Source organism: Notothenia rossii (assembly GCF_949606895.1).
Source record: "Notothenia rossii genome assembly, chromosome: 3".
Classification (NCBI taxonomy): domain Eukaryota; kingdom Metazoa; phylum Chordata; class Actinopteri; order Perciformes; family Nototheniidae; genus Notothenia; species Notothenia rossii.
In genome coordinates, this window is record NC_136901.1 from 75,471,665 (window position 1) to 75,494,457 (window position 22,793).

The following is a 22,793-nucleotide window of genomic DNA, read 5'->3' on the forward strand; positions in this document are numbered from 1 at the left end:
AGTGATTTATAAAACCAATCACAAGCATGTGTTTGAACAGAACCACATAAGTCTGAATCACATCATGGGACAGTCATTTTTCTTTTAAATGCATACATTTACATTCAATTAGAGATTTATTGATTTTGCTTTAGTTTGAGGGTCTTTTTTCCTGTCCGGCAGTGCATTTCCATAGCTAAACATTTGTTATAATGATTATAAATACATAGTTATATCGGCCTTTTTTAATGCATCCATGCTTTTTTCTTTTACATATTGATAATAACTAAGTTTTTTAGGTTTTTCTAGAGGGCTCAACTTCATTTTTTTATTAATTCAAATACACAATATGTGTAAAACAAAACAAGAGGGACAGGCAATTAAAAAAGGACTTGAAAACACCTCTCTAATGTATGATGTTGGTGGAAACTGGCTCCAGCTTTGTGCTCGTTCTGGACTGTCTTCCCTGATCCAAGTCAGCACCACCATCATCTGTGAGGACGTCATGACCATCTTTAACCTGCAAGGAAACACAATGTTAAAATACCTTTATATGAAAAAGAAGCAACCACATTATGTCTTAAATTAAGTTCATAACACAGTCTTATAAAGTGTTGCTAAATGTCCCAAGCCGACTAAAGGGTGTATGGTGAGCGTATAGGGATATACTTTATTCAAATATGATAAAAAAAAAACTCAGTGTTTTATTTAAGTGTTCATAAGGTTTGTAGAGAACTTGCAGGATTTGTCTTCTTCTATGATGATTGAACAATGAGTGTGTCTGTCTCTGTGTGAACACATGAGCTCATCTCTCTGGGGAGATGAGCTCATCACACAGAAACCTTCAAGTTTCAGCAGCAATTTGTATCACTTAACGAACCATCATTTGTGTTATGTCTTCTAAATAAGGCAACAATCATGGTTTTTTTTCTTAGTTTAGGTGCTATTATGTTTTATTGGAGCAAAGTGAAATAAGAAAAATGGTGAGATCAAAAAATTGTTTTGTGCCCTTTTCTTTTCACCACTTGACTCTCAGAGAACATTTTCACACTGGCTGTCTGATGCTCTGCTCCACTGGCAGACTAGCACCAGCACACTGACAATGCACCATGCAACAAAGCACTAGAAGAGCCACCAGCTGCCACTAGTAGGCTAACCCATGTGCACCTGTGTTGGCACCTACATAAAACCTCAAAGTGCTCTGATTATATATCTAGAGTTTTATTTTCTCTGCATTATTTTTGTAATACAGGGAGGAAAGAGCGATTTGAGGGGTTGGTATATGACATGGGCTGCATGTACTTGCTTTCCTCATTGCATTCAATACAACATAATAATCAAGGTATTTTTAATAAACCCGAATGGAGGGATATGACTGTGAAGAGGAATACATGAGAATAAACAGTGTCAGGGTATATGGATGCAGCAGACTTTCTTTGTCTGCAGCATTCACAGCTCCTGCTTCCCTCCCCCTCTGCTTCCTTCCTCTGAGCAATGCTTGCTTTTAGCACCATGGACAGCGACCTGCATACTGGAGCTGCGTTGCCATGGCGACGTGCTGTCTTTTCGCTGGAGGTCACGCTGTGCTCTGAAGCTGCGTGTAATTTAATATTCGTACACAGTGCAGCAGCCGCAGCGTGCAGACATCAGATCAGATGCCTATCATTTGGCAAATATCACTACTTCTGCCTATAAAGGGCTGATAATAACAGTATTAGGTGGTTAAAACATAGTCAATTGTAGTATAGATGCAGCTTGGGGGAAACGTAGGAGGCAGAAATGGGACGAGGAGCTCCACAATGCGGCAGCGCTCGTGCACGCGCACGTATATAGTTGGCCTAATTCCAGACCCAATACGTAACCATGCATGTGGGAGGGGTGCGGAGATCATCTTTATTTCGTCTTGTTTTTCTGCATAATGTTACTTTGTATCCCACCTGCAGTTAGTGTGAATGTCATTTTCTATCATGATTTATTGTGCATAATTCCCCGGCACTCCTGCAGCATGGTGCTCACGGCACAATGTCACATGAACCACTGCAGACATACGAGTGGGCTCATCCCAACTGCATGTGCAGGTTTAATCCATGAGATGTCACTGCTCATCCCTTCAATAGTAGAAAGATTGTGGGAGTGTGCTGAGAAGACCTCACTGAGTTTAAACGAGAATATGAATGTCACATTAAACTTTGCTTTATTTTACGGATTCATCGTTTTATAAGAATATATACTTTTCAATTGATTAATTAAATTAATTATTATGATGATGATAATAATAATAATAATAATAATAGTAATAATCATAATCATAACAATAATCATAATAATAATAATAATAATAATAACAATAATAACAATAATAACAATAATAACAATAATAATAATAATAATAATAATAATAACAATAATAGTTGGTTTTGAAATAGAGTTCACATTTTACTTACAACTTACAAGTAAGCAATATTTGTTTAAATGTCTACAGATAATGGAACCGGTAATTAGTTTCCTAAAAAATAATAGGATGGAATAGGAGCCCTTGCACTACCATTATGGTGTTAAGATCCTCTGTAAGAAGACCTATGCTTTAACATACACAACAATATCAAAACAGGACATTTTCCACAACTGATGTGATTTTAAAGTTGACTCCTACTTCTCCGTCTACTGCTTAAATTATGTGGAGAAGCATTTTAGCAAAAGCACACACAGGCTAAACTGGAACAAAATGTATAACTGCAAGCGGCACAATCGTTAAGGTGACAACGGGTGGTGCTGTTACACTATAAATCACGACAGTGGCTGTGTGTGAGAGGTGCTGTTTTTGAAATGTGCATTCAGTATGAACCCGAAGAGACGGTTGAACGGCGGGTAAAACATATTTTATTTTTCTCTTGTAATGATGGTTACCGTAGACTGTTTTTGTTTAATATCCGTGAGAGAAAACTGAAAACCATGTCATAATAATTGTGTTAACAGAAGAGAACACAGATCGTTATAAAAAAGGCTTTTTCCGAAAATGGCGATAACGCAAATGAGAGGACAATGGCTGGATATGTGGATATATTTTTGTTTGTCGCTGCTGCTTGTGACTTATTTGGGAGGAATCTCTGCTCAGATACGTTATTCCATCCAGGAAGAATTAAGAATAGGCACCGTGGTTGGACATGTGGCCAAAGACCTTGGATTAGATCTCAGAAGACTGACGGATAGGAATCTTCGGGTCGTGTCTGGAACAAAGCAGGATCTGTTTAAGGTAAATCCAAGGGATGGAGTTTTGTTGCTGAACCAAATAATAGACAGGGAGCAGCTTTGTGCAAAAACTGCTCCATGCATCGCGAATCTGAAAGCAATCGTAGAAAATCCACTCGAGATGCACCAGATAACAGTTGAAATACTCGATGTAAACGACAATTCACCCACATTTCCTGAAGAAAACTACACATTAGAGGTGCTCGAGTCCGCCATAGTTGGATCTAGATTTCAAATGGAGGGAGCACACGACTTGGATGTTGGTTTAAATTCCTTACAAACATATAAGCTTAACAATGAACAGTATTTTCGCCTGGAAACAGAGGAATTTGGAGAGGATGGAAAAGTTCCGTTCCTAATCTTACAGCGACCCTTGGATAGAGAACACGCCGCTCAACTCTGGTTACACTTAACAGCTAATGATGGAGGTAAACCATCTAAATCTGGTACTATTAATATCACTGTTAATGTGTCAGACATAAATGACAACCCGCCAGTGTGTGATAAACAGAAATACACTGTAACAATAAAGGAAAACGCACCTGCAGGAACATTTCTGCTGACAGTAAATGCATCTGACTCGGACGAGGGGATGAACGGTGAGGTCGAATACTCTTTACGAAGTAAACATAGAGGAGCATCCTCTGAACCGTTTGATTTGAATAGAAAAACGGGCAAATTAACGGTGAAAGGTGGCCTTGATTATGAGGAAAAGCAAGTATATGAGATAAAGGTACTGGCTGCAGACAAAGGTGCCGTGTCTCTTTCCACACAGTGCAACGTGGTTGTCAGAGTGGAAGATGTAAACGATAATCAACCCGAAATAGAGATCACATCCCTTTCTAGTAAAATTCCAGAGGATGCACCTCCTGGCACGGTGGTGGCGCTGATGGGTGTGACGGACCTCGACTCAGGTGTGAACGGACAGGTGGTCTGCAGTGTGCCCGGCCATTTACCATTTGACCTAAAGCCTTCTCCTGACGGACAGTCATACTCTTTGGTCACCAAGGATTACCTAGATAAGGAAACCATGCATATGTATTCTATAACGATAACAGCTAAGGATTTAGGGAGCCCCGCACTGTCATCTACAAAGGTGATACACGTAGACGTCCTAGATATTAATGACAACAGTCCTTTCTTCATTGGAAGCCCATACACTTTTTATGTGCCTGAAAACAACAAAGTTGGAATGTCGATTTTTTCAGTTATCGCAACAGATGCCGATGGAGGCGAAAATGCAGAAGTCACATTTTCACTCAACCGTAACAGCGCAGGGCCCACTGTGACTGCATTTTTAAATATAAATCAAGCCAATGGCACAATTTCGGCAACAAAAAGCTTTGACTTTGAGACTCTGAAAACGTTCCAGTTCCAAGTTGTCGCCACAGATTCTGGAACTCCGTCACTAAGCAGCAACGTCACAGTGCACGTGTTCATTCTGGATCAGAACGACAACGCTCCAGTCATCCTGTATCCGGTCAGCTCTAACGGTTCTGCTGAAGGTGTGGAGGAGATTCCCCGCAATGTGAACGCAGGACACTTGGTGACTAAAGTCAGAGCCTATGACGCTGATATAGGATATAACGGCTGGTTACTGTTCTCACTGCAGGAAGTTACTGCCCACAGTCTCTTTGGTTTGGACCGCTATACAGGACAGATCAGAACACTTCGCTCATTCACAGAGACAGACGAGGCTGAGCATAAACTGCTCATACTGGTGAAAGACAATGGCAACGTTTCCCTGTCAGCAACAGCTACTGTGGTTGTTAAACTTGTGGAGCCCAGAGAGGCTTTTGCTGCTGCTGATGTTAAAAGTGCAACAAAGGATGATGAGGATAATAATGTGACTTTTTACCTGATGATAACTTTGGGCTCAGTCTCAACACTTTTTCTCATCAGCATCATCGTGCTGATTGCAATGCAGTGCTCTAAATCCACAGACTATACTTCTAAATATCTACAAGAGACTAACTATGATGGGACACTGTGTCACAGCATCCAGTACAGATCTGGAGACAAGCGCTACATGTTAGTTGGACCCAGAATGAGTATAGGATCTACTATAGCCCCGGGCAGCCATGCCAACACACTAGTGCATCCTGACAGGAGGGGGACATCTACAGAGGTAAATGTATGTTTTATTTCTTACACAATGGTATTGTACAACTATATATTACATTGTTGTTGATATGTTGTTTAAGGTTAGAGATATTGTTTTAGTTTTCTGTATTTCTCCCTGCTGGTGTGAAATGGTGCCGTCCATGGTGCTTTAATATATACTTTTTTGTTGTTTGTGATTTTCTCAGTTTGTTTGGCATTGGAGGGGAATAATCACTATGTTTTACAAAATGTGTAATACACATTTAGTTACTATTCACACTTCAAGCCACGCATTTTGAATTAAACTAAGGGCACCCGAAGTGTTGTTTAACTATAATAAGAACAACACACTCTGGTTGGGGGTTGATCAGGTTGAAACATACAAAATATGTTTTTTGACTTTCGGGAATATTCTCACTCTGTGAAGCATATGGAGCACTCACAGTGTCCTTTACTACGAGACTGTTTGCAAAATTATACCATAAAGCAGTTAAATGTAATAAAGAAGGAGGTATAGTGAAATTAAACAACATTACGATTTTGTATGGTATTGTAGCCCACTGGTCACATGGTGTCAGTGTGGCCAAGGTAATGGCTGTGAAGCTCATTCTGCACAGGCCCTGCCCTTCTCTGGATCCTCTCTTATCGAGGTGGTATGCAGACGGACATATCGTAGGGTATCTAATATGATTATCGGTTAATATGTATGTGTGGAAGCTTATATTTGAGAATCTTGAAATGGATAAATTCAGACTTGTTCGTTGAATAATTGGATCGCTGTATTTTGCCGGAAGGAAATCCTTAATTTCTGCTTCACAATGAGAGAACGAGGACAAAGGCGCCGAGTGAACTGCTGCTGGATGGCCGGGATTTTGTTTCTGGGCTTTGGAGAACTGGTTTCAGCTCAGCTAAGATACTCTGTTCCAGAAGAAGTACAAGTTGGCTCAGTTGTTGGAAATGTTGCTAAAGACTTAGGGCTTGATATCAGCACTTTGACAGCCAGGCGGTTCCGTATCGTTTCAGGACCCAATGACGCGCTGTTTCAATTGAATCAAAACAATGGAGTGTTGTATATTGGAAACACTATGGACCGCGAAGACCTCTGTGATGGAATCAAGGCTTGTTTGATAAGTCTAAAAATTGTTGTTGAAAGCCCACTGGAAATCCACTACGTCGGCGTCGAAATAACGGATGTTAATGATCATTCACCGACTTTTCCAGAAAGCGAGCAGCGCCTGGAAATAGCAGAGCATACTCCTCCAGGTACTCGTTTCCAAATCCATGCGGCTAGAGACCCTGATGTCGGTACACACTCAGTCCGGATATACAAATTGAGCTCAAATATTTTTTTTGATACTGAAATCAGAGACAGCGAAGAGGAAAAGATACCATTCTTAGTGCTGAAAAAGCCTTTGGATAGGGAGCAAAATGCAGAACATCGTTTAGTCCTGACAGCTCTAGATGGGGGCAGTCCGTCAAAATCTGGGAGCTTAAATTTAACTATCACTGTGTTAGATGCAAATGATAATCGCCCTGTGTTTAACAAAGATATATACACTGTGTCATTAGATGAAAATGCCCAAATAGGAACCCTTGTAATACAAATAAATGCTACAGATTTAGATGAAGGTTTAAATAGCGACATTGAATACACGTTTGGAAAAACGCAAAAGAAAAAAGTGCAAGATACATTTGAATTAGACAGCGTGACCGGTGAGATTCGAGTGAAAGGAAAAGTGGATTTTGAGGACGCGGAGATGTATAGACTAGATCTGCAGGCTTCAGATAAAGGCCAACTTCCTTGGACGGCCGAAAGCAGAGTTGTGATAAAAATAAAAGATATGAACGACAACAAGCCAGACATGGAGGTAACATCATTGTCTAACATAGTCCCAGAAGATGTGAAGCCTGGCACAGTCATATCTCTCATCAGTGTTACTGACAGAGATTCCGGGGTTAATGGTAAAGTTATTTGTAAAATATTGGGAAATGTTCCGTTTGATTTGACGCCATCCATTGAGGAAAACATGTATTCCCTTGTCACAAAGGGGCGTTTAGACAGAGAAATTGTGTCCCATTACGACATCAAAATAACAGCTACTGACTGCGGGGAACCTCCCCTTTCCACCGTAAAAACCTTGAGTGTTCAGGTGTCAGATGTAAACGACAACAGCCCACTTTTCAGTCAGAATCCTTTGGAACTTTATTTGGTAGAAAACAATGGCCCTGGTGCATCAATATTTTCTGTTAATGCAGCTGATAATGATATGAATGAAAATGCAGCAATAACATACCACCTTGTGAGAGGGCATGGCCTGCTTCGTGATATGACGTCATTCCTAAATATCAACTCTGAAACTGGAGATATTTCAGCACTAAAAAGCTTTGACTTTGAGACTCTGAAAACGTTCCAGTTCCAAGTTGTCGCCACAGATTCTGGAACTCCGTCACTAAGCAGCAACGTCACAGTGCACGTGTTCATTCTGGATCAGAACGACAACGCTCCAGTCATCCTGTATCCGGTCAGCTCTAACGGTTCTGCTGAAGGTGTGGAGGAGATTCCCCGCAATGTGAACGCAGGACACTTGGTGACTAAAGTCAGAGCCTATGACGCTGACATAGGATACAACGGCTGGTTACTGTTCTCACTGCAGGAAGTTACTGCCCACAGTCTCTTTGGTTTGGACCGCTATACAGGACAGATCAGAACACTTCGCTCATTCACAGAGACGGATGAGGCTGAGCATAAACTGCGAATACTGGTGAAAGACAATGGCAACGTTTCCCTGTCAGCAACAGCTACTGTGGTTGTTAAACTTGTGGAGCCCAGAGAGGCTTTTGCTGCTGCTGATGTTAAAAGTGCAACAAAGGACGATGAGGATAATAATGTGACTTTTTACCTGATGATAACTTTGGGCTCAGTCTCAACACTTTTTCTCATCAGCATCATCGTTCTGATTGCAATGCAGTGCTCTAAGTCCACAGACTATACTTCTAAATATCTACAAGAGACTAACTATGATGGGACACTGTGTCACAGCATCCAGTACAGATCTGGAGACAAGCGCTACATGTTAGTTGGACCCAGAATGAGTATAGGATCTACTATAGTCCCGGGCAGCCATGCCAACACACTAGTGCTTCCTGACAGGAGGGGAACATCTACAGAGGTAAGACCATGTTTTGATTCTAAGTTAAGATATCCATCATATTTGTCTATGGTATGTGTTGACGGATAAATGTGTCACACAATGATACTGCAAACCAAATGTATCAATCAGCCCAAATACAATACAATACATCTGCATTAATAGAGAGTTTTCTGCAGGTCACAGCAAGATGATTTCCTCCTAGGAAACATATTAATCTTTGCTTTGTAAAATAACATAAATGAAAAAGATAATGCCTTTTTTATTCAAGAAAATACTTCATATTTCGTGTCATTATTCATGTTTTATATCCTATAAGGTGCTGAAATAGAGTGTGTTGGTCATATTGAGGGTTATTCAAGTTGAGATCGATCTTTGAATTCAGAAGATTTGCAAAAACAACAATTTTAGATATGAAAAAGCTATACAGGCACAACATCATATTCATGTGTATATATATATATATATACATATATATACTGTTGTTAATTGATAAGCCTGAAACATGCACTTGTCAAGGTTCAGAGGCAAATTTAGCAAATATGGCAGTAGCGATCGATCATCTTAAGATATACTTTATTGATCCCAAGTTGGAAACATTTGCGTTACATCAGCATGTGTAACAGTTGTAAATATGCAGTGGTGTTTATTTGTAAATCATTTAGTATAATCACACAAATTCGGTGTTTTATATTTAATAATTCTGTGTTCTTTATTGATTGTTCAATACCTGACAAGGCCAGAGATGAAGTATATCTATACATCTTATAAGAGTATAATACATATGTATAATATCAGTTAAAATAAGTGCTTCAACATAGTTAACATTACTGGAGGTATGCACAAATATTGATAGATGTCTTGTAATGCACTAGATGGATAGGATGCATATGTGGTAGGTTTGCCTGCAGTGAATGCTGACAGCTATGAGCTAGTTTATAGATGTATCATCATGGCATAGACACATGTCTCCTACAACCCACAGTCTATGGCTGTTACTGGTGCTTTACATTGCAAGTATATTCGTTATTTTGCGTTGACTCGTGTGCATAATGTTAGAGAAAAATACAAGGTGTATCTTTACCTGCTGAATAAATATTACTGAGACAGAGACACACAGAGAAGAATGGTGATTTTTTAAATTCAGGATCTTAACTGCCAATTTGTATTTTGCCAACTATATATAGGCCTATTACTGTAGCAGAGGTATTCCATGACAAGAAGTATATAATTTCACTTATTTTACGTCCTTTCAATAGCCTCCTGGTGTCACTGTTACATTGGGAAATTTTCGGAGACTTTGTCCCTCCCATGAAAAAGCTTTTATTTTTTGGAGAAGGGCAGACGTTTGAATAAAGCATGCCAGTCGATAGGTTCTCGGTATACATTTTGGAATTGTGCGATAAACAACGGGTTGGACATATAACCCTTATCCTTGGGTTTTTCTACTGTAAGTTGTTTGAATGATGGGGACCGACAAGCAAAGTCGAATGAGGGAGTACTATGCGTTTGTGTTTCATCTGGCTCTATTGCTTTTTTTCGGAAACCAGGCTTTGGCTCAGACACGTTACACTATTCCAGAGGAGGCAAGAGAAGGGACTGTTGTTGGAAATGTTGCCAAGGATCTTGGCCTCGAAATCACATCGTTAACTGAACGACGGCTCCGTGTTGTTTCTGGAACGAAGGAAACCTTTTTTGAGGTAAACCAGGACAATGGGGCACTGCATATACACAAGAAAATCGACAGAGAGCTTCTTTGTCACGGCAGTGGTGCATGTCTACTGGAGCTAAAGATCCTAGTTGAAAATCCGTTGGAAATGCACCATATTGTTGTAGAAATCACGGATGTAAATGATCATTCCCCTAGTTTTCCTGAAAAAGAACAATTATTTGAGATCGGTGAACAAACATTACCAGGAAAGCGATTTAAACTGCACACTGCTAGCGACCCCGATGCTGGAGTTAACTCTATTCGTACGTACACTTTAACGTCAAATGAACATTTTGAAGTTGATATCCGCCAAAGCGATGAGGATAAAATACCATTTCTAGTTCTGAAGAAATCGTTGGACAGAGAACAAAAGAACAAACACACGCTGCTGGTTACTGCAGTTGATGGAGGTAAACCTCCAAAATCAGGCACACTTAATGTTTCTATTATTGTGCTGGATAGTAATGATAATCGACCGATGTTTAGTCAGGAGATTTACCACATTTCAATACAAGAAAACATCCCAGTCGGTACATTAATATTTAAAATGAATGCAACGGATCCCGATGAAGGCATTAATGGGGAAATAGAATATAGCCTCGGAAAAACTCTGAACAAAAAAGTCTATGACATTTTTGAATTGAACAAATTAACTGGAGAAATTAAAGTAAAAGGAATGGTTGATTATGAAGAAAACGACGTTTATAAACTCGATGTTGAGGCATCAGATAAAGGAGCACCTCCACTGACAGGTGAGTGTAGAGTCGTGATAAAGATATTAGACGTTAACGATAATCCACCGGAAATAGAAATTACATCACTGTCTAATACTGTGTCGGAAGACTCAAAGCTTGGCACAGTTATTTCACTACTGAGTGTAACGGATAAAGACTCCGGTGTCAATGGAAACATAATATCAAGTATAAATTCAAACGTCCCCTTTGAATTAAAGCCGTCCTATAAGGAGAACATTTATTCAGTTGTCACTACACAAAATTTGAACCGAGAGCAGGTATCCCATTATGAGATAACAATAAAAGCAACCGATTGTGGGGAACCGCCCTTATCTACTTTTAAAACACTACATATTAGAATATCAGATGTAAATGACAACAGTCCTTTTTTCTCCCAAAATCCAATAGAGTTTTATTTGGTAGAAAATAACGTTGCTGGAATTTCAGTTTTTTCTGTAAGCGCAACGGACAATGACTTAAATGACAATGCAGCTATTGCATATCAAATAGTGAGAGAAGGGAGTCAACATGACATAACGTCTTTCCTTAATATGAACTCTGAAACTGGAGATATTTCGGCGCTAAAAAGCTTTGACTTTGAGACTCTGAAAACTTTCCAGTTCCAAGTTGTCGCCACAGATTCTGGAACTCCGTCACTAAGCAGCAACGTCACAGTGCACGTGTTCATTCTGGATGAGAACGACAACGCTCCAGTCATCCTGTATCCGGTCAGCTCTAACGGTTCTGCTGAAGGTGTGGAGGAGATTCCCCGCAATGTGAACGCAGGACACTTGGTGACTAAAGTCAGAGCCTATGACGCTGACATAGGATATAAAGGCTGGTTACTGTTCTCACTGCAGGAAGTTACTGCCCACAGTCTCTTTGGTTTGGACCGCTATACAGGACAGATCAGAACACTTCGCTCATTCACAGAGACGGACGAGGCTGAGCATAAACTGCGAATACTGGTGAAAGACAATGGCAACGTTTCCCTGTCAGCAACAGCTACTGTGGTTGTTAAACTTGTGGAGCCCAGAGAGGCTTTTGCTGCTGCTGATGTTAAAAGTGCAACAAAGGATGATGAGGATAATAATGTGACTTTTTACCTGATGATAACTTTGGGCTCAGTCTCAACACTTTTTCTCATCAGTATCATCGTGCTGATTGCAATGCAGTGCTCTAAATCCACAGACTATACTTCTAAATATCTACAAGAGACTAACTATGATGGGACACTGTGTCACAGCATCCAGTACAGATCTGGAGACAAGCGCTACATGTTAGTTGGACCCAGAATGAGTATAGGATCTACTATAGTCCCGGGCAGCCATGCCAACACACTAGTGCTTCCTGACAGGAGGGGAACATCTACAGAGGTAAGACCATGTTTTGATTCTAAGTTAAGATATCCATCATATTTGTCTATGGTATGTGTTGACGGATAAATGTGTCACACAATGATACTGCAAACCAAATGTATCAATCAGCCCAAATACAATACAATACATCTGCATTAATAGAGAGTTTTCTGCACGTTATAGCAAGATGATTTCCTCCTCGGAAACATGTTAATCTTTGCTTTGTAAAATAACATAAATGAAAAAGATAATGCCTTTTTTATTCAAGAAAATACTTCATATTTCGTGTCATTATTCATGGTTTATATCCTATGTGCAAGGTGCTGAAATAGAGTGTGTTGGTCATATTGAGGGTTATTCAAGTTGAGATCGATCTTTGAATTCAGAAGATTTGCAAAAACAACAATTTTAGATATGAAAAAGCTATACAGGCACAACATCATATTCATGTGTATATATATATATATATATATATATATATATATATATATATATATATATATATATATATACATATATATACTGTTGTTAATTGATAAGCCTGAAACATGCACTTGTCAAGGTTCAGAGGCAAGCCATGCCAACACACTAGTGCTTCCTGACAGTAGGGGGACATCTACAGAGGTAAATGTATGTTTTATTTCTTACACAATGGTATTGTACAACTATATATTACATTGTTGTCGATATGTTGCATTTTTTTTCTGTATTTCTCCCTGCTGGTGTGAAATGGTGCCGTCCATGGTGCTTTAATATAAATACTTTTTTGTTGGTTGTGATTTTCTCAGTTTTTGGCATTGGAGGGGAATAATCTCTATTTTTTACAAAATGTACACATTTAGTTACTATTCGTACTTCAAGCCATGCATTCTGAATTAATCTAAGGGCACACGAAATGTTGTTTAACTAAATAAGAACAACACACTCTGGTTGGGGGTTGCTGAGAAACATACAAAATATGTTTTTTTGACTTTCGGGAATATTCTCACTCTGTGAAGCATATGGAGCACTCACAGTGTCCTTTACTGCGAGACTGTTTGCAACATGATAACATAAAGCAGTTATATGTAATAAAGAAGGAGGTATAGTGAAATTAAACAACATTAGGATTTCGTATGGTATTGTAGCCCACTGGTCACATGGTGTCAGTGTGGCCAAGGTAATGGCTGTGAAGCTCATTCTGCACAGGCCCTGCCCATCTCTGGATCCTCTCTTATTGAGGTGTTATATGCAGATGGACACGTCGTAGGATATCTAATATGATTATCGGTTAATATGTGTGGAAGCTTATATTTGAGAATCATGAAATGGATAAATTCAGACTTGTTCGTTGAATAATTGGATCGCTGTATTTGCCGGAAGGAAATCCTTAATTGTTGCTTCACAATGGGAGAACGAGGACAAAGGCGCCGAGTGAACTGCTGCTGGATGGCCGGGATTTTGTTTCTGGGCTTTGGAGAACTGGTTTCAGCTCAGCTAAGATACTCTGTTCCAGAAGAAGTACACGTTGGCTCAGTTGTTGGAAATGTTGCTAAAGACTTAGGGCTTGATATCATCACTTTGACAGACAGGCGGTTCCGTATCGTTTCAGGACCCAATGACGCACTATTTCAATTGAATCAAAACAATGGAGTGTTGTATATTGGAAAAACTATGGACCGCGAAGAGCTCTGTAATGGAATCAAGGCTTGTTTGATCAATCTAAAAATTGTTGTTGAAAGCCCACTGGAAATCCACTACGCCAGCGTCGAAATAACGGATGTTAATGATCATTCACCGACTTTTCCAGAAAGCGAGCAGCGCATGGAAATAGCAGAGAATACTCCTCCAGGCACTCGTTTCCAAATCCATGCAGCTAGAGACCCTGATATCGGTACACACTCAGTCCGGATATACAAATTGAGTTCAAATGTTTTTTTTGATATAGAAATCAGAGACAGCGAGGAGGACAAGATACCATTCTTAGTGCTGAAAAAGCCTTTGGATAGGGAGCAAAATGCAGAACACCGTTTAGTCCTGACAGCTCTAGATGGGGGCAGTCCGTCAAAATCTGGGAGCTTAAATTTAACTATCACTGTGCTAGATACAAATGATAATCGCCCTGTGTTTAGCAAAGATATATACACTGTGTCATTAGATGAAAATGCCCAAATAGGAACCCTTGTAATACAAATAAATGCTACAGATTTAGATGAAGGTTCTAATAGCAAAATTGAATTTATGTTTGGAAAAACGCAAAAGAAAAAAGTGAACGATTTATTTAAATTAGACAGCGTGACCGGTGAGATTAGAGTGAAAGGAAAAGTGGACTTTGAGGATGCAGAGATGTATAGACTAGATCTGCAGGCTTCAGATAAAGGCCAGCCACCTTCAACAGGCCAAAGCAGAGTTGTTATAAAAATAAAAGATATGAACGACAACAAGCCAGACATTGAGGTAACATCATTGTCTAACATAGTCCCAGAAGATTTAAAGCCTGGCACAGTCATATCTCTCATCAGTGTTACTGACAGAGATTCCGGGGTTAATGGTAAAGTTATTTGTAAAATATTGGAAAATGTTCCGTTTGATTTGACGCCATCCATTGAGGAAAACATGTATTCTCTAGTCACAAAGGGCCGTTTAGACAGAGAAATTGTGTCCCATTATGACATCACAATAACAGCTACTGACTGCGGGGAACCTCAACTTTCCACCGTAAAAACCTTGAGTGTTCAGGTGTCAGATGTAAACGACAACAGGCCACTTTTCAGTCAGAATCCTTTGGAACTGTATTTGGTAGAAAACAATGGCCCTGGTGCATCAATATTTTCTGTTAATGCAGCTGATAATGATATGAATGAAAATGCAGCAATAACATACAACCTTGTGAGAGGGGACGGCCTGCTTCGTGATATGACATCATTCCTAAATATCAACTCTGAAACTGGAGATATTTCAGCACTAAAAAGCTTTGACTTTGAGACTCTGAAAACGTTCAAGTTCCAAGTTTTCGCCACAGATTCTGGAACTCCGTCCCTAAGCAGCAACGTCACAGTGCACGTGTTCATTCTGGATCAGAACGACAATGCTCCAGTCATCCTGTATCCGGTCAGCTCTAACGGTTCTGCTGAAGGTGTGGAGGAGATTCCCCGCAATGTGAACGCAGGACACTTGGTGACTAAAGTCAGAGCCTATGACGCTGATATAGGATATAACGGCTGGTTACTGTTCTCACTGCAGGAAGTTACTGCCCACAGTCTCTTTGGTTTGGACCGCTATACAGGACAGATCAGAACACTTCGCTCATTCACAGAGACAGACGAGGCTGAGCATAAACTCCTCATACTGGTGAAAGACAATGGCAACGTTTCCCTGTCAGCAACAGCTACTGTGGTTGTTAAACTTGTGGAGCCCAGAGAGGCTTTTGCTGCTGCTGATGTTAAAAGTGCAACAAAGGATGATGAGGATAATAATGTGACTTTTTACCTGATGATAACTTTGGGCTCAGTCTCAACACTTTTTCTCATCAGTATCATCGTGCTGATTGCAATGCAGTGCTCTAAGTCCACAGACTATACTTCTAAATATCTACAAGAGACTAATTATGATGGGACACTGTGTCACAGCATCCAGTACAGATCTGGAGACAAGCGGTACATGTTAGTTGGACCCAGAATGAGTATAGGATCTACTATAGTCCCGGGCAGCCATGCCAACACACTAGTGCTTCCTGACAGGAGGGGAACATCTACAGAGGTAAGACCATGTTTTGATTCTAAGTTAAGATATCCATCATATTTGTCTATGGTATGTGTTGACGGATAAATGTGTCACACAATGATACTGCAAACCAAATGTATCAATCAGCCCAAATACAATACAATACATCTGCATTAATAGAGAGGTTTCTGCACGTTATAGCAAGATGATTTCCTCCTCGGAAACATATTAATGTTTGCTATGTAAAGCAACATAAATGAAAAAGATAATGCCTTTTTTATTCAAGACATTACTTCATATTTCGTGTCATTATTCATCGTTTATATCCTATGTGCAAGGTGCTGAAATAGAGTGTGTTGGTCATATTGAGGGTTATTCAAGTTGAGATCGATCTTTGAATTCAGAAGATTTGCAAAAACAACAATTTTAGATATGAAAAAGCTATACAGGCACAACATCATATTCATCTGTATATATATACACATAGTATATCTTAGTGTTGTCTATGGTGATCACAGCCATTTTTGGTCATAGTGTGGTGAATTTCATTAAGTCCGAATATAAGTTTATAAGTAAGTTGTGTTTAAACATTTTCTGATTCTTTGGCATTTATTGGTTTTTCTAGAATGTGGTTTGTATTTTTTGAGAACTTGCTTAAAATGAACACGTTTGTTAATGTCTACACAAATGTTTTTGAGGTATTCAGGTGTTACTTGATCCAATGCATTTGCGTTATGATGTCTATTAGCAAACATCAAATATCGCTCGAGTAATGCTTCCCATTAATGGTCGCTGTTAGGATTTCACAACAAAAATACGATTCAGAATATGTAAACTGAAATTAAGGGAAACATGCACCTTAAACCGTAGGGGAAATAAATACATAAATAAATACAACAGTAGGTTTACAATTAAGCAACACATTGCACTTAAAGAGCTGCAACTGGCAAACACATTTTTATCGTAGATTATCCCATGGCTTGTTCTAAAAATAATTCATATCGTACCAAATCCACAAGGTGTCAATGTCAGTTCAGCCTAAAGTGTTGTGTTATCGCGTTGGCCCAGCCCCCTCCAGTGTGATATTGTTCACGGCAACAGAGAAGAGAACACGTTCAAGAGAAACGAGCGTTGCCGTAATCTGTTCTAAAATACGTTTACGAAATGGAATATCTTTCAACAGTATATTGTTTGGCTTAGGCAATTTGCTTTTTTCGTAAGGACCTGTGTTTGGATATAATAATAATAAACACAAAGCAAAACGATGGACGCTGGAGGACAAAGACGTGGAATACAGCCCTGGTGGTTAGCCTTCTGTTTTCCTGTGATGTTCGGCTGCGTGGAGCAGGTTTCAGCGCAGATCAAATATTCAGTTCCAGAGGAAGTCAAAGTGGGATCTGTTGTTGGAAATGTCGCCAAGGATCTGGGATTGGACATCAGTTCGCTCGAGGAAAGGCGGTTTCGTATCGTTTCAGGAACAGAAGCACAGTTTGCAGTAAATCAGAACAATGGTATCTTGTTTGTGCATGAGAAAATCGATCGAGAAGAGCTCTGTAAAACCATGTCTCCATGTTTGATGAATTTAAAAATGGTCGCTGAGAACCCCATGGAAATACATTATGTGGGGGTTGAAATTATAGATGTAAATCAATCAATCAATCAATCAATGTTTATTTATATAGCCCAATATCACAAATGTTACATTTGTCTCAGTGGACTTCACAGTTTGTACAGAATATCAGTATGACAATACGACACCCTCTGTCCTTAGACCCTCACATCGTACAAGGAAAAACTTCCAGAGAAAACCCCACAGTTTAAAGGGAAAAATGGGAGAAACCTCAGGGAGAGCAACAGAGGAGGGATCCCTCTCCCAGGACGGACAGACGTGCAATAGATGCCGTGTGTAAATTGAAAAGATAATACATTTGCAACATAGGTAGTCCAAATGTTTTGAAATGCATGTGTGTATAATAAGAAGATGAATCCACGAGGATATCCATCCAGGACTTATGATCCAGGACCGCAGCCACGTCTCAAGATCCAGGACTCGCAATCCATGACACAGGACCGCAGGATCATCCATGACTCCGGATCCCGGCGTATATAGACACCAAAAAGAAAGACATTTGGGGAAGCTGGGTTAATCGGAACATGAGAGTACACAGGTATAGACAGAGAGAAGGAAGAAGTAAGATGTCCCCCGACAAACTAAGCCTATATCAGCAAAACTAGGGGCTGAATCTAATCAGCCCTAACTATAAGCTTTATCAAAAAGGAAAGTCTTAAGCGCACTCTTAAAAACGGATAGGGTGTCTGCCGTCCGAACACAAACTGGAAGCTGATTCCACAAAAGTGGAGCTTGATAAGAAAAGGCTCTGGCTCCCATTGTACTTTTAGAGACTCTAGGAACAACCAACAACCCTGCATTCTTGGAACGCAATGCCCTAGTAGGACAATAGGGTATAATGAGTTCTTTAAGGTAAGATGGCGCCTGCCCATTAAGGGCTTTGTAGGCGAGAAGAAGAATTTTAAATTCTATCCTGTGTTCTATAGGGAGCCAGTGTAAGGCAGCCAGAACAGGAGTAATGTGGTCCCTTTTCCTAACTCTGGTTAGTACACGAGCTGCAGCATTTTGAATCAGCTGAAGCGACTTGACTGACTTCTTGGTACACCCTGATAATAAGGAGTTACAATAATCCAGCCTTGAAGTAACAAATGCATGGACTAGTTTCTCTGCATCGTTTTGAGGCAAGATATGCCTGATTTTTAAATGATAATTCACCGAATTTTAAAGACGAAGAGAAGATTTTAGAGATTTCCGAGTCCACCGTTCCTGGTAAACGTTTCCAGTTACCAACTGCGCACGATCCAGATGTTGGTATCAACACTGTACGTGTGTATACATTAAATCAAAACGAATATTTCAGTATACAAATTCGAGAGAGAGGAGAGGATAAAATAACATTCCTGGTTGTGCAAAAGGCTCTAGATCGGGAAAAGCAACGTGAGCACAAATTGATTTTGACAGCAGCTGATGGTGGTAATCCACCGAGATCAGGGGCACTTAATGTTACAGTCACTGTTCTCGATTCTAATGATAACCACCCTACATTTAGTCAAGAAGTATATTCAGTAACAGTACCTGAAAATGTAGACGCAGATACAAGTGTAATTAAAGTAAAGGCAACTGATGAGGATGAGGGTGCAAATGGACAAATTGAATATTCCTTCGGTGGTCAACTTGACCTAAAGATATACGATATGTTTAGCTTAGATAAAAACACTGGAGAAATTCGAGTTAAGGGAGAAATTGACTTTGAGAAAGTTGACGTTTTTAAGTTGGATGTCCATGCAACTGACAAAGGACAACCTCCAATGAGTACTGACTGCAGGGTGATAATCAAAGTGCTCGACAAAAACGACAACGAACCTCAAATAGAGGTGACATCCCTGTCAAACATGGTATCTGAAGACTCGAAACCAGGAACTGTCATTTATCTTATAAGTATTATAGACCAAGATTCCGGATTAAATGGCAAAGTAATATGTAGTCTTTCAGATAATGTGCCTTTTGATTTAAAACCATCATATCAAGACAATATGTACTCGTTAGTGTTGAAACAGCATTTGGATCGAGAATCAGTCTCGCATTACGAAATAACAATAACAGCTACAGATTGTGGTCAGCCTCCTCTTTCTACATTCAAAACTGTGAATATTGATGTATCTGACGTGAATGATAATAAACCAGAATTTTTACAAAATCCAATTGAAATGTACCTGTTGGAAAATAACGTTCCTGGAAACGAAATATGTTCTGTAAGTGCTTTGGATAAAGACTTAAATGAAAATGCAGCTTTAAATTATCATATAATCAGAGAAGAAAGTAATCAAGGTAAAGCTGCAACATTTCTAAATATAAATGCAGATAACGGACACATTTCGGCGCTAAAAAGCTTTAACTTTGAGACTCTGAAAAAGTTCCAGTTCCAAGTTGTCGCCACAGATTCTGGAACTCCGTCACTAAGCAGCAACGTCACAGTGCACGTGTTCATTCTGGATCAGAACGACAACGCTCCAGTCATCCTGTATCCGGTCAGCTCTAACGGTTCTGCTGAAGGTGTGGAGGAGATTCCCCGCAATGTGAACGCAGGACACTTGGTGACTAAAGTCAGAGCCTATGACGCTGATATAGGATATAACGGCTGGTTACTGTTCTCACTGCAGGAAGTTACTGCCCACAGTCTCTTTGGTTTGGACCGCTATACAGGACAGATCAGAACACTTCGCTCATTCACAGAGACGGACGAGGCTGAGCATAAACTGCTCATACTGGTGAAAGACAATGGCAACGTTTCCCTGTCAGCAACAGCTACTGTGGTTGTTAAACTTGTGGAGCCCAGAGAGGCTTTTGCTGCCACTGATGTTAAAAGTGCAACAAAGGATGATGAGGATAATAATGTGACTTTTTACCTAATGATAACTTTGGGCTCAGTCTCAACACTTTTTCTCATCAGTATCATTGTGCTGATTGCAATGCAGTGCTCTAAATCCACAGACTATACTTCTAAATATCTACAAGAGACTAACTATGATGGGACACTGTGTCACAGCATCCAGTACAGATCTGGAGACAAGCGCTACATGTTAGTTGGACCCAGAATGAGTATAGGATCAACTATAGTCCCGGGCAGCCATGCCAACACACTGGTGTTCCCTGACAGGAGGGGAACATCTACAGAGGTAAGACCAAATATATTTTATGTTAAGTTATTATTTTCCTGTATATTATAGTAACCTTTTCCTTAGAAGTCGTGGCGTTGTTGTGAAATAGTGGTCAAAGCAGTTATTAAAAAAAGAAGATAATCTGCAAAAGTAAAGCACCCTTTTTTGTGACACTGAAGACACGGTTGCTTTCTTGAACAAGAGAACAACATCTTTTCCATATTTCCTTTTCTCCTTAACAAAATGAAAACCTCTCAACGTTTTTTTTCATCACATCACACTTCTTCAGAACTTTGCTGTGAATTGACCAACTTAGACCCATCATAATTTGAACTGTAATTGGTCTCTTTCAGGCCGCGTGTAGTTGTGTTACGGCCCGTCCACACTATAGCTTCAAAAAAAGCTTGGAGCTGGGCGTGTCTGAAGCTTGGGGATTTTATTCGAGCACCGCGACCAACAACCAATCACATGAATGTCCCGTCCCCGGCACACAAAGCAAAAAACCCCGGGGATTTTATGCGAGCAATATATATATATATATATATATATATATATATATATATATATATATATATATATATATATATATATATATATATATATATAAACTCCCCAAACAGGCGAAAACCTACCAGTTTCACCCACTGTCTCTGCCACCTCCCTCCATTCCTGGTTCCTCCGGTTTGTATCCCAGTAAATAGTGCTGGTCGTAAAGAACCGGGTGATTTGCTACCGTAATTTCTCGTTTGGAATATGAGGAAATGAACTGCGGTCTGGCTCTCTCAGCTTGTACGCGGTTTGATTGGCTAGCGCTTGAAGTGTCAGATTTGGATAAACGGGATTTGATTGGCTGACGCTGGCTACTCCGGCGTCTCCGGCTTCAGAGCAGCCTGAAACGCCAGGAAAGCTCCGCTCTGCTACCCACAATTCAGTTCGGCGAAAAGCGAGGCAACGTGACGTCACCCCATTCAAAGTGAATGGTCAGACGCGTTGGAAACCGTTTTTGAAGCTGTCGAAGCTGTAGTGTGGACGGGCCGTTATAGTAGGCCATAAGCTCGCCATGAAGCAGAGACACATCATCAAAAATCAATACGCTCTTGCCAATTTAAAATTGTTGTTCATGGGTTTCATAAAATACATATGTATATATTTTCACAGTAAAACCTTTAGTTTTAGTAGCTATGCTATATCATGAGTGTAATGAGTATATGATCTTCTATTGTTCCATGCAACACATTAAACGTCTCGCAAGACCATAAACCAACAAGGTTTTCACCTGGTCGTAAGAACTGTCCATGGTGCTGAAACGCAAAACAAAAAGAGTACATATACACAAGTTATTGAGCCGTTTCCGCTCTACATCCTGAACTCCTCCCTTCGATGCAATGCACTTCCGTTTTGGCGGACTGGGTTTGTTTTGCTAGCTAGCTCCGTTGTGCCGACAAAGCACTGATATCGCAGAGACAAAGAGGATATAACAATTACAACATGAAGAAAAGTGGTTCGGGAACTACGTGTGCGGTAGTTGGTTGCAATCACTCGAGAAAGCCCCTGAACGAGTGGTTAGATAGAGAGTGCTACGACCACAAACCAGCACCCAGCACCCAGCCATGTTGTTCATTAAATACAGATAAACACAACAAATACTGCATGCATTGTATTTTTTAATATTATATATTAATATTTTCATAGTGATGTAATTGTGTGGGCTGCTTTTATATTTTAATTTGTAATACCTGTTAGGATTAAACATGTGATCTTTCTTGTTGAAGCCATTTCTTTAGTTTCCTCTCAACAATTAATTCATTCAGTGTTATTTATGTACAGTATGAGCTTAATATGAATGATGAACTGTGTTAAAAGAAATTGTAGCACTCTAAGGAACATATGAAATGCAATAATGCAATAACAGTGCAATAATGAAATGAAATTACATCAAACTTTATTTTCACTCAAACAGTACAGGCACATATGATATATTGCACAGCATAAAGAGATCATGTAAATTGTGCATTATGTAAACAACAGACAACTGTTGGCTCCTGTGGGCATGACCTAAATAAGGCAGTTTATTTTGGTT

General features: G+C 39.8%; 3 protein-coding genes across 3 annotated transcripts in view; all 3 read left to right on the forward strand.

Moving 5' to 3' along the window:
- The first annotated feature begins 2,817 nt into the window (after positions 1-2,817).
- The window catches only part of LOC307031523 (protocadherin alpha-8-like), a 96,091-nt gene continuing 76,115 nt past the window's right edge, over positions 2,818-22,793 (forward strand). Inside the window, exon 1 of the mRNA XM_079668713.1 lies at positions 2,818-5,356. Within this exon, the coding sequence (XP_079524839.1) occupies positions 2,996-5,356 (2,361 nt within the window). The 5' untranslated portion in view covers positions 2,818-2,995. The remainder of the gene's footprint in view (positions 5,357-22,793) is intronic.
- LOC307034536 (protocadherin alpha-3-like) lies at positions 5,989-12,875 on the forward strand (the record flags this gene model as incomplete). Its single annotated transcript, XM_079673362.1, has 3 exons — positions 5,989-8,511; positions 12,210-12,301; positions 12,846-12,875. Exons 1-3 carry the CDS (start codon positions 6,150-6,152, stop codon positions 12,873-12,875), a joined length of 2,484 nt encoding a protein of 827 aa, XP_079529488.1. The 5' UTR covers positions 5,989-6,149.
- On the forward strand, positions 13,572-21,020 carry LOC307034538 (protocadherin alpha-3-like; the record flags this gene model as incomplete). The annotated part of the gene is made up of 3 exons (XM_079673364.1): positions 13,572-16,031; positions 20,640-20,731; positions 21,003-21,020. The coding sequence occupies exons 1-3, from the start codon at positions 13,670-13,672 to the stop codon at positions 21,018-21,020; spliced, it is 2,472 nt and encodes an 823-aa protein (XP_079529490.1). The 5' UTR covers positions 13,572-13,669.